The sequence below is a fragment of the Gavia stellata genome, chromosome 3 (genome assembly GCF_030936135.1).
Source record: "Gavia stellata isolate bGavSte3 chromosome 3, bGavSte3.hap2, whole genome shotgun sequence".
Taxonomy (NCBI): Eukaryota; Metazoa; Chordata; class Aves; order Gaviiformes; family Gaviidae; genus Gavia; species Gavia stellata.
The window spans coordinates 43,003,349-43,015,751 of record NC_082596.1 but is presented as its reverse complement, the minus strand read 5'-3'; the positions used below and the strand labels follow the sequence as shown (position 1 = coordinate 43,015,751).

Sequence of the window (12,403 nt, the reverse complement as noted above, 5' to 3'; positions counted from 1 at the left end):
ATCGACTTCTGTGGGACTTGCAAAGAAATGCCCTTCCCAACCCTGGAGTCTGTAAAGAAAGACTAAAGCCAATTCACTAATGCTTCTCCTGTTGTGACCTGACCCTGTGTGAACTAGCCAAGTTAAATTACTCAAAACCTGACAGAAAGAGGAATAATAACATAAAACTTAGGACCTGGAACTAAAGGAAATACTGTGGTGTTAAAGATGTGCTTTAGAAACAGGAATTATTAGCCACTGAGGAAATCATTACACTGTGATTGTTCGGAACAGCTGGTCGGATCCACAATGTAACATGAAAGTGATCCAAGAGGCATCAAATATTAAGAAGTTTTGGTTTCAAAGGGCTTGCTAACTTCTCTAAAGAGCTAATGCGGCAGAGCGGCAGCTGCAGCTTACTGTGTAGAAATTACGAGGTTGCAGTAGGGGAGCAGGAACAACAACCATAGAATCTGTAATGCTATTTCATAGAAGACCCAGCAGTTCTGTTTAAGAGAACAACTTACAGGGGAGTAAAGCAAGTCTATTAAACTTGTCTTTCACCTAAATATACGGCAGAAGTTCCTACTTCACTTGTCATGAAAACAGGGCTTGTACATGTCCTTTCACACCTGTCTACAAGACATAATTGTTAGAAATATGGAATATGGTTTCGTTAGTCTCCCAGGAAATGCTATAAAATAGAAAAGTCTTTTTCCCCTGCAACAATCACTTAAATGTTGTAAGATCAACTATACGTAGATGCACACCATCGCATTTCCAACATCCTTACCTCTGTGCACAGTGAAAATTGAGCAACGGGTTTTCCAGATGCAGATCGAGGGGAGCAGTATTGTCTACTGGTTTAAAACTGCGGAAAAGACAGTATTAGTGCTTAAGAGGGTTGTGGTCAAGCATTTGATTTTTAGGCAAATAAAATTAATTATTGTGGTATACATAGAAGGTGGTTTTGAGTATGGTAGCCATGCCTCCTGAAAAAAATTTCAAGAAATATTAGTACTTGTAATTTTTTCAGCATTGTGATCCCATGTTTTTCTTTTAAGTACAAAATACATATATTGCAAAATAATCTTTCAGTAATTATGACTGTTGGAAGATGTTTCTGAGACCACCCAGCAGGTACTTCATTCTATCAGTGCCCACCCCCTTCCTGCACCCTTGCAGTGGGTATATTTCCTTTTTGAGAGTCCCTTATGTGTTCAGAGGAAGAACTGCTTCTCATGCAGTCTTGTGAAATGTTCCTGGTGTGAGGTAGAGCCAATCACTTTGTTCTGTCAGGCACAAATGCTTATGCTAATGCCTAGGGATTGATTCTCCTCTTCCCTGAAAAAAAAACAACACACCTTTGATATAGAAAACTGAGCTTTTTACTCTTAAAGTTTTCTGTATATGAAAGAAATTTCTTTTCCAGTGAAGAATGCACCATTACTTGTGTACTCGTATACATTGCTGAATCATTTGTGTTATTAAAGTATAGCACTAACTAATCATCATCATAATTAGCACATAGTGCAATCATCAAGAAAATAAAAAACCTCACAGACAGTTTAGGGGCTGGTAATGGTTTGCAGAGCATTTAAAATGAGCCAGTTTTTCATTTTAATGGGCCAGGACAGTTGGATTTTGGGGCGTCTGGGAGTGAGGGGAAGGCTAAGCTTCTTTTAACTAAACAAGAGACTAATACAACCTAGTGGTAATGGGTGACCACTCTGAACTGAATCAGAGGCCTCATGCAATTTTAAGGACTAGTCCGAGACCTTAGTTTAAGTCATACAGGGTCCTGACAGTCCAGTGAGCAGGTAGCTCTAGCATACAACACAAATTCACATGCCAGCATAAACTTATTTTTCAATGAGCGCTTCACTGATTGAAAGGCTTGTAGCAAATAGGTTCATTTTGGGGGGTGTCTCCCCTCTCCCTGTTTATGGCTTGTCTTATTGCTTCCTCCAGCCACTTCCCTTGTTTCTCCGTGCAAATGGCTCTTTCATACTACCCTTGCTACGACGTGTCAGGTAGTTCTAATTTTTATTGTTAGGACACTTTTTCAAATGCTGTTTGCAATTCAACATGCAACTTTTTAAATGAACTGTGCAAGCATGAAAATATTCAAAGCAGAAAAATATTTTCAAAAAAATTAATTTTATTTCCTCTGAAAGTCAGCCATTGACAGAAATGCTTAATTCAATTTTAAGAACATCCTTTTTCTCCCTTTTAAATTAGAAAACATCTAATAGCAATCATTTCATTCCCAAAAGCTATACAAGGATTGACAACTTCAAGTGAGGTCTGGAGAAGTTCTGTCACTTTCTATACAAAGAGAAATTCGTGTGACATTCATCTACTGGCATGTCAATGCAATGATACATTCCTTCAAAAGCTTTGTGTGTGGCTTTTGTATTACCTGCAAACCATTTTAATGGAATTGTTAGATAAGAGAGAAACAATGATGTGACCAAAGTATATGATATCTCTCTAAACTTACTGTATTACATAATATATACTATTAGCTACTATTAAATAAAAAAACAGCCTCCCCAGCGTATCAATTCCCGTATTTACACTCAGCTTTTTTAATATCTCTGTTCAGGTGCAACTTTCCATACTTGTCTTATTTGCCAGTTTCACTCGTGCCATATCTAAATCAAAACCCTTCACCATTTTTGAAGTAAGTGGTCAAGAAAAATACATGGCTTGAAAATAAAATTGGTTTTCCTTCCGCCTTTTTAGGGGGGAGTAACTTAAAAAGAGCTGGACATTTATGTTTCCAGTGTGCAGCCTACTTTGCTCTTTGTAGCCTGGCACATGTGCAGTAGAATATTTATTAAGTTATGAATCACCCTATTATCCCAGGTGCTCTGCAAAGGCAAATGCAATCACCTCCCTGCTCTGCTGAACACTCAGGCTATTGAACTTCAGGCTGGGTAGGAAGCATAACTCAGCCTCGTGCTCAGAGAAGTCCAGGGGTGGATGGTGCCTTTACTATCAAATTGTCCCATGGCATCCTTAGCTGATGGCAGACTGGGATAGACGCCAGTAGACTTTTTTTGTTCCATTTGCCTTCTTTAACTGGTTTTAAGGCTTTTCATTTGACAGGCAGACAAATATTTGGCAGCTGTGTTAACTGAAGCATAGAAAGAGGCTCTTTGAGCACTGCATTAAGGTATTTGCAGCAGATAAATGGCTAAAATAAAGTATAAGAAGTAAAATGTTCAAAGTAGAGTTAATTTTAAAAATAACCGTTCATTTTCTACCCCTACTTTCATCTTTGTTCTAGTGGATGAATTTATAAACACAGATGCTAATGCTGTAAAAATTAATACACAAGTCAAATACTAAGCATCCACGTAAGTCCCATTGAATTTACAATTTTTTGTGGTATATCCTGTAAAACATTTTTTTTGTTTTCTTTGCTGCAGAGAATGAAGCTAGATGCCTATGTTTAGATTATATGAAAAGATATGAAGGTAAAAATAGGGAATTTGGATTGTGTGACTGCTGAAATTATTTGCATTGGAGTTTTATGGTAAATTATATGAAATGCAGTCCACCTCATATAGGTCCAGAATTTCTGAAAGGGTTATATCTTATCACAGAATACAGAAGCAACCCATACATCTTCATGCTTCCCGTCCTACCAGACTTAGACTGATGCTGCATCATCTGGATCTGTGCAATACTGATTGCACACTTCTGAATTTGCTAGACCCTGCAGAGCTGACCAGGACATGAAGGCTAGTTCAGCCTTTCAAACTCATTATGCTTTTATATATACCATGCCAAGGCATTTAGTCCACAGAAAGAAGAAGTGCTGTCCGCTTTTATATTTGATTGGCTGGATGATTGGGGCAGCCATACAAAGGATCCTCAGCACTGGCTTCACAAGCGTTTCATGCTCAGAAAGCATAGCAAGACGTTGATAAACTACAATTACCTGGTTGTAGCACTTTCTCCAGGCCTTCAATAAATCTTCTGTTTAGGCTGATCAAGCTGCTGGTCATCAGTTCCAGGAATGAAGAGAATAAATAAACTAGGTACAAATAACCCTTAGGGTTTATCCTGACTTACAACTATGTCTTGCTAACCATCTGGAACTGGATTGCATACATATGTATGGGGAAGGAGAGATAAAGAACAAAACCAGCTTCTAGAAGGACTTAGGGAAAAATTTGGATGAACAGAATCCCATAGGAGTTGTAACACAATTGTCTGCAACTGCTTTGCTAGTATCATGTGCCTTCTGCTAACATTTTATATGGAGGTATGCAAGTGTGACAAAGTTGAAGAGCAATGTGCAGCTACACTCATTAGCTTTAATGCCAGCTTTAGAAGCAAGAAGGCATCTTCTAAAAACCTGATGCCATGTCCAGATGAATAAAATGGAAAGGATAAAACTCTGGTGGATTAAATATAAAAATAGATGGAAAAAAAACTTCAAGGAACTAACATAAACCCCATAATTTATAATTTTCAGAATATCAAGAACAAGAAATCTGTCAAGCCTTTCTGGCAGATCTACCGCTGTCAGGTTATTAAAAAAAAAAACAAACCCAAAACCAAACCACCCCTAATCATTGAAACCTGATCCCCCCCAAGACAACAAAGCCACTGCAAAGAATCAAAGTGTGTTCTTTGCACATGTGTTGTCCCTGGATGAAACATAAAATAGGCTCATGCTAGGAACATTTTTGTAGGAAAATTCAGGAGCTCTCTGAAATTCAAGCATCTATAAATGTTATTATAATTGCAGAACTTTTGTGGTTGGAAGGGACCTCTGGAGATTGTCTAGTCCAACCCCCTGTTCAGAGCACGGTCAACTAGAGCAGCTTGCTCACTACTGTGTCAGTTGGGTTTTGAACATCTCCAAGGAGGAAGACTCCTCAGCTGCTCTGGGCAACCCATTCCAGTGTTTGACCATCTTAACAGTAAAAAAGTTTTCTCTTGAGTTTAAATGGAGTTTCCTGTCCTTCGGTTTGTGTCCATTGCATTTGTCCTGTCACTGGGCACGGCTGAGAAGAGTCTGGCTCCGTCTTTACTGCCTCCCATCAGTATTTATACAACCTGATAAGAGACCCCTGAACCTTCTCTTTCCAGGCTGAACAGTCCCATCTCAGGCTCCTTACAGGACAGAGGTTCCAGTCCCCTATTCAGCTTAGTGGCCCTCCATTGCACTCTTTCCAGTACATCCATGACTTTCTTGTTCCAACAGAATCCTGAGCCGGCCACAGCACTCCAGGTGTGTCTCACCAGCGCTGAACAGAGGGGAGTAATCTCTTCTGGCAGTACTCTGGAAGAGCTGGCAACGGCCTTTCTAGTGCACCCCTGGGTGCCGTTGGCCGCCTTTGCCGCAAGGGCGCATTGCTGGCTCACGTTCAACTTGGTGTCTGCCAGGAGCCCCAGGCCCTTTCCTGCAAAGCTGCTTTCCAGGCTGTAGTGGTGCGTGGGGTTATCCTCCACCAGGTGCTGGACTTTGCAGTTCCCTGTGTTGATTTTCGTCCACAGATTTCTCCAGCTTGATCAGGTCCTCTGAATACCAGCGCAACTACCTGGCATATCAACCACTCCGCTCAATTCTGTATCATCTGCAAACTTGCTGAGGGTGCACTCTGTCCCATCATCCAGGCCATTAATGGAGATGTTAACCTGTACTGGCCCCAGTATCGATCCCTGGAGTACACCACTAGTGACTGGTCTCCTGCTGGATTTCATCCCACTGATCACAACCCTTTAAGCCCAGCAGCTCAGTTACTTTTCATTTTTCACTGTCTAGTCTGTACTTCATCAGTTTCTCTATAAGGATGTAATGGGAAAGAGTGCCAAAAGCCTCACTAAGGTCACGATAAGCAGCAACCACTGTTCTCCCCTCATCCAGCAAGCCAGTAGTCTCCTCATAAAAGGCTACCAGGTTGGTCAAGCATGATCTCCTCTTCATAAATCCATGCTGACTACTCCCAGCCACCTTTTTGTCCTTTGTATGTTTGGCAATGGTTTCCAGAATTATTTGTTTCACCAGTTTCCCAGGGATTTAGGTGATGTCAACTGATCTGTAGTTTTCCAGGTCCTCCTTTTTGACCATCTTGCAGATAGGAGTGACATTTGCTTTCTTCCAGTCCTCAGGAATCTCTCCTGACCACCACGACCTTCCAAAGATAATCAAGAGTGGCCTCACAATGACATCGGCCAGCTTCTTCAGCATTTGTGGGGGCATTCCATCAGGTCCCACGAACTTGCATATGTCTTGGTTGCTTGAGTCTGATCCTGCTTTACCAATGGTAAGCCTTCCTTGCTCCAGGCTTACCCCTGGGCTCTCACCTCTTGTATGTTTGTTTTTCATGTTTAAGTTTAATCAGGAGCTTCTTGTTTATCCTTGGAGGCATCCTGCCACTTTTGCTTGATTTCCTGCTCATTGGGATGGACCAATCTTGAAATTAGAGAAGGCAATCCTTGAAAATCAACCAGGTCTCCCAGGCCTCTCTTCTCTACAAGACCATATCCCATGGAAGTCTTTAAGAAATAACTTTCTTAATGACATGATTGGCATTTGTACAAGATACATTAGCAGACACAGAGAGAGATGATTTGTTTAGAAGGAGCCAACATTGCTTTGGTTGAAAGGACTTGTGCTTCACAATTGTGCTGAATTGTATCAGAACTCTAGGAACGCCAACAGCATGCAGATAAGGAGCTGGTTGATATGTTCCCCTTGGGTTTCCAAAGGCATTTGAAAAATCCTTCACTGCAAACTTGTTAAAGGTACTAAGCAGCCATGTTTAAGAGAGAAAATTCTGGGCTGGATAAGTCAAAAGATAGGAACAGAGGATAAGAGTAAAGTGTCAGTTCTCTCAACTAGATACAGTCCCCAGTGGTGTTTCGCAGGGTTCTGCACTGCTCAGTGCATTCATAAATCGAGTGCAAGAGGGTGAGCCATAAAATAAACAAATTTGCTGATGGTGGAGTTATTTAGGGCAGTGAGTGCAAGGGCCAGCTACAAACTGGCAGAAGGAAATTTACCATAGGTTGATGTAAAATGAGGCAAATAGGCAAAATAATCCTCATCACGTAGAACCATGGATTCTGAGCTATCAGGCCTGAGGTGTTTCTTGATTAGTGTTAATTCAATGCTCATTAGCAATCAAAAAGAAGCAAATAAAATCTTAGAAGTTACTAAAAATATAACCTTATGACAGCAGATTATGATGTGCCTACATCTTGAGTGCTGCGCAGAGTTCTCACTCCCTTTCAAAAGAGAGTTCAGTAAAATTGACAGAGACATCTGCAGAGCTGATTACGCTTCAAGAGTAGGTCTTGGCCATCCAGTATTCTTCTGTCAAGTATAACAGAATTTGAAGGGTGCTTGATTTTTCACAGAGACTCAAGTAGCACTTACTGATACTAAAGTATCATTAAGCACAAAATATGAAGTTTCTAGCAGTTTAAGCAACAAGCTACCTAGACTGGCAAAATAAATACAACACATAAGCATCTAGGAACTACTAAAAAAACTTTCATTCCATTTTTTATTATATTCTTTTAAAGATTGGAGAAGCATTTTATGTAAGGCTTGATGTTAAGGTGAGGCATGCCAATGGCTTTATCTGACATTTTATCTTACCTTTTAAAATGATTAGCTAAGGGCATGTAACTGGCTTATTACGATAACTTTTATAAGGTATTTCTTTTTTATTAAAAGTTATGCAACACAAAAAACATAATTTCTGGTTCTATAGCATAATTATTTTGACAGAGAACACAGGAAACCTATTCCAGAATTTACCTTAGGTTTTTTGATTCCCAACGGCATTTTACAGTTCCACTTAAGGGGGTAAGAAAAGCAAGAAATAGTTAAGCTTAGATATGCTTTATAAACCATCAATTTCAGTGACCAACCCAAATACCATAAAGACCTACAGAATCATCTCAAATTCCCATAGTTACTCATTTCCAGGATTTCACGGGGCTACAAACAGATGCGTGTCAGAAATCAGGAAACTGGCTCCATTCCTTTGGGATTTTTTTCCAAAATGGAAGTAAGGGGGAAGAAGGGGAAAAAAACCCAATTTGACTGAAACATCACTCTTTCTCCTGTCTTAAAAAGAAGCAGAGTCTTTGAGCAGAATGGCAATATCAGCTACAGCAGTCAGATCTTCTTATCTCCAGATAAGGGTTGAGATCTCAACAGATCTGTAATTATCAGTTCTGATAAATCAGGAATCAGAGCTCTTTGTCTTCAGCATCGCCTACAGCACTTCCTGTCCCAGACACGTTACAACCAGATTAGGAAAGATAGTAGATGAGACATTAGCAGTGCAGAGGATAGTTCAGTCCTGTATGCTTTGAGCACCAACAGAGTATTATTATGACTGCTTTAAGCAATCTTCAGTACTTCCAGTGTCTCGTCTAATACTGACCCATGCATTACGAAGGACAAGTAATCCCCGCCCTTACCCTGATTTATGAGATTTTTTTGTATCTATAAATCTCCCTTCATGTTTTCCCAATTTTTTTTTTTTTTTTTAACTCTCCCTGTACCTCCAAAGCCTGGGAACTTTCTATTCCATACAAGATGCTCTTATACTTCAGATACTAAAGTTTACAATATGTCAACTAGCAAGTTGCAACTAACACACCTGGTAGCATGGATATCTTATAAAAGCACAGGTTGTTAATGTATCTTCTTACTCTTAATAGCCTTAGACTGACAAAAAGTTTCCTTATTTCAACGGGGAGATTGGGTAGTTCACATTTTCCATTTCAGAAACAGCATACTTACTGAAATTAAGTACATCTAAGAACAAGAAAAAACCCACTGACATTCTGTATTTATTTTTCTGCATTCATTGATTTGTGACGCATACTCATTCCTTGGTAAATGAAGAGGAAAAGCTCAACACACAAACCTAGCTACTGTAAAGAACTACTCATATCTGACATTTTGCAAATACCAAAACTTATTATGTACAAAAACCTTTCGAAAAGCAGCCCTTTTTCGTACTTCACTTATTTGAAAACAACTATTTTTCTGCATGTCACGTTCCCCAGTTTCTCCCTGAGCAAGGCAGAAGACAACAGATCAACCAGACAAAGTCGTATTTGCCAACATCTTGTTCTTTGCCTCTATCCCCTCCCATGGTAAAAACCCACAGTTTTGTTAATTCTCTTTATTTATAATCTTCTTACAACAAAGCAGTTTCCTTTTTTTTAGTATAAAAAACAGCAACAAAGCCTTTAGGTCACACAGGCTAAATTCATTATGTTCGGAGGAAAGGCGGAGAGAAAGAAAAATTGACAATAAGAGAAACTGTCAGAGCCCTGAGTTTTCCTAGACGTTCCCCTTGAGGGCCCTGAGGCTGGGAAGCAGCTGGACTGCGCTCAGGCGCTCCTCTACATTAGCCTTCCAGCAGCAGCTAATAATGCCCTGGAGCGTCTGGCCCGCTGGTGACTCGTGGAAAACGGCAGCAGCCAGCGAAGGGCGTAAGTTATAGGCTACCACAGCATAGAGCACATACTGCCGCTCACCCAGGTAGGGCTGCTCTCGCATGACGATTTGCCAGAGGGTGATCGCAAAGGAGTAGATGTCTGCTTTGGCAGTGACCCTCTCCCCCTTGAGGAGCTCAGGGGCACGGTGTGTGTACGTGCCCCCTTGCTGGCAGACATGGGGACTCTGGGACAAGCCTTCCTCCAGTTTCTGGGAGCACCCAAAGTCTCCAATCTTGCACACTCCCTGCTCAGTGATGAAGATATTTGCAGGCTTCAGGTCCAAGTGCACAATGCCCTGTGAGTGAAGAAAGGCTAAGCCAGTCATAATGTCACAAGAATAGCACACAGTCTCTTCCATGCTCAGGGCCTTTCTTCCACATCCTCCTTCATCATCCTCACCCGGTCTCCACGCATGCCCGGTGCCATAAATTACATGGTGCAGGGTGATGTTGCCCACATACTCCATAATGATGGTGCCCAGGCTGTTCTGGCTGGCCGGGGCACACGTGCTGGCAGCCACCACACGTACCACATTATCATGCTGTAGCCGGGCTACGTTCAGCTCAGCCCAAAAGCTCTGTCGTGATGCAAGCCGGTTTTTGCTGCTCTTCTTCACCTGCTTCACAGCCACAGTTGCACCATGGTAGGTGGCTTTGTAGACAGAACCAAAGCCCCCAGAGCCTAGGGGCTGCAGAAGGCAGAGCTGATCCCAATCAATGGAGCACCAAGCCAGGCGTGGAGGCAAGCGGCGAGTCCTGGCTGAAGGAGTTCCCCCCAGGAAGTTTTTGCTGTCTTTGCCAGGGATAACTAAGGGGCTGCTGCAGGGTCGCAAATCTGCAGATGGGGAAAACTCCAAAGGAAGAAAACAATTAAGAGGAATGGGTGATGGCATAATACGATGGAGAAAACAACAGGCAGTTACTAAGACAGAAAACCGGAAAGTTTCCCTGACAGAAAGGACTCTAGAGTGGCTTCCAAAGCCTTTTATCCTCTCTCCACCATTCTCCCTCCTGCCCCCAAATGAACTGCATCTGTCACAACTAACTGAACCCAATCAGGCTCACCTGGAAGCATTCTTCTCCAACCCTGAAGTAAACCTCTAGAAAGTCAAGGCAAATGGATTTAAAGCTAAAAAAATATTAACTCACATGTATTTCACATAATTTCTAACCTCAGGAGAAAAGAAAGATGTTCTGCCCTTTGAATACCTTTAGCAAAATGCCCCGGCAGTAAATAAAGCAGTGATTGGCGAATGCATTTCACCATGGCTCCAGGCAAGAATGAGCATCAGATGCATTAAACAGCTCTAAGACATTGTCAGAGGGAGCAGCTGAAATGGTGAGTATTAGCATTTAATGAGCCTATGGCAGGCATAACTGAACGTAAAAGTGTGTTTGTAGAGACCTGCTACTTAAACATGACTAGGACAAGGGGACTGGTTTGGCTGCTCAACTCTGCCCATGCAGGACAGCAAGCTTAATAGCAGCATAAAGACAAATGATTGTTTTGTATCATCCATTGGAAACAGTAAATAGAATTATACATAAAGATTTAGTTGTCTTCCCATGACACCCCACGCAGTTACTACAAATGTGTATTTTATTTCTACATCCTCCTTAGTAAACATTGCTAAATTTACAGAGCTGTTCTGGCAGAAATCAAACAATTGTAATTTTGCCTTGCTGGTCCCCGTGTTTTTTTCAGAGGGGCTTTTGCTCTTTTGACCCTGCTTTCACATATTCACAATGTTCACGCTAACTGCCTTAGTGTTTGGTACCTGCTGTACTGCCCTTCCTTCAGAGCACCCTTACGGGACCTGTGCAGCTAAGTGCTTTTGAATATTCTGGTAAGTACCTTTCTGTACATGTTGACAAATATCTTCAAAAGCTTGGTCCCCATTTCCCACCTCCTCGCCCTTCAGAACCTTCCTCTGGATGTCAGCTTTACCAATAACAAATCCTGCCATGGGACTTCAAAGATTGGAGGTGCCTGTTTCTCCAGAGTTTATCTCTGGGCAGCACTGGCTCCGCAGGCAGTTCCTGCAGAGTTTTCCTGGTGTTTTCTGTTCCTTTTGTGTTGCTTCTCTGGATGAGTAAGATGCAGCACAGATGCGCTGAGGGAGGTTTCAGGGGTGCTCAGAACATGTGCAAGCAGAACTGGAGCGTTCTCCACCTTGAGAAGGGTTTGGTTGTTCACCTCAACGGACAACCCTAATGTCCCAAAGACATCTTCTGACCGTACTTGAACTCTAGATCAGCTCAGCCAGAGGGTTTCAAAGGTATCAGTCTGTAGCGAATCAGCGATGGAGATCTTCCCCTGTACTGAGGTTTAGGACTGTCAGGAGAAATTTGTCATCACAGTTCACAGGGAAGCCAACTTGGACCAGAGATGAATGAGAATGGGGAATTTGGGTTATCACCTGCCAGTGTGAAACAGATAGGCTGGGGAAGAACTAGATAAATAGGTGCTAATATGCATTGTAGGAGTTGTTAACAAGGGAGAGTGCAAAGAGTTAGGGATGCCAGAGGGCCTCTCAATGCTCCTGGGTGGGATAGTCCCTGCCGATGGGACTGCCTGACAACACAAGGCTCCTCTTTCCTTGCCCCTCCCAGAAAGGACTTGAATAGTACAAGAGGCCCCTGGACTCCTCTGGTCTAGCACACCCTGCGAGCTTTCTGTTGTAAAGCACAAGCCAGCCAGGTAATACCCTGCTGCTGCCCCCTCCTAGGGACACCTATCTGGCCTGAGGCACTGCTTCAACATCAGTTATGGAGGGATGCATTGGGGGTGGGGGGAAGACCAAAGGAGCTTTAGTGTAGTTTTAAACATGCAGTGAAGTAAGCCATGGAGACAACAGGTACTTTACACTCCTTTTCTGAGCAGCAGTGTGATTTTATGCTTCTATGAAAAAGTCTTCTCTTCCAATCTT

General features: G+C 42.0%; 1 protein-coding gene across 1 annotated transcript; it reads right to left on the bottom strand.

Moving 5' to 3' along the window:
• Window positions 1-9,316: 9,316 nt before the first annotated feature.
• Window positions 9,317-10,366, bottom strand: MOS (MOS proto-oncogene, serine/threonine kinase). Its single transcript, XM_009809487.2, has one exon. The coding sequence runs from the start codon at window positions 10,364-10,366 to the stop codon at window positions 9,317-9,319; it is 1,050 nt and encodes a 349-aa protein (XP_009807789.2).
• Between the last annotated feature and the right edge of the window lie 2,037 nt (window positions 10,367-12,403).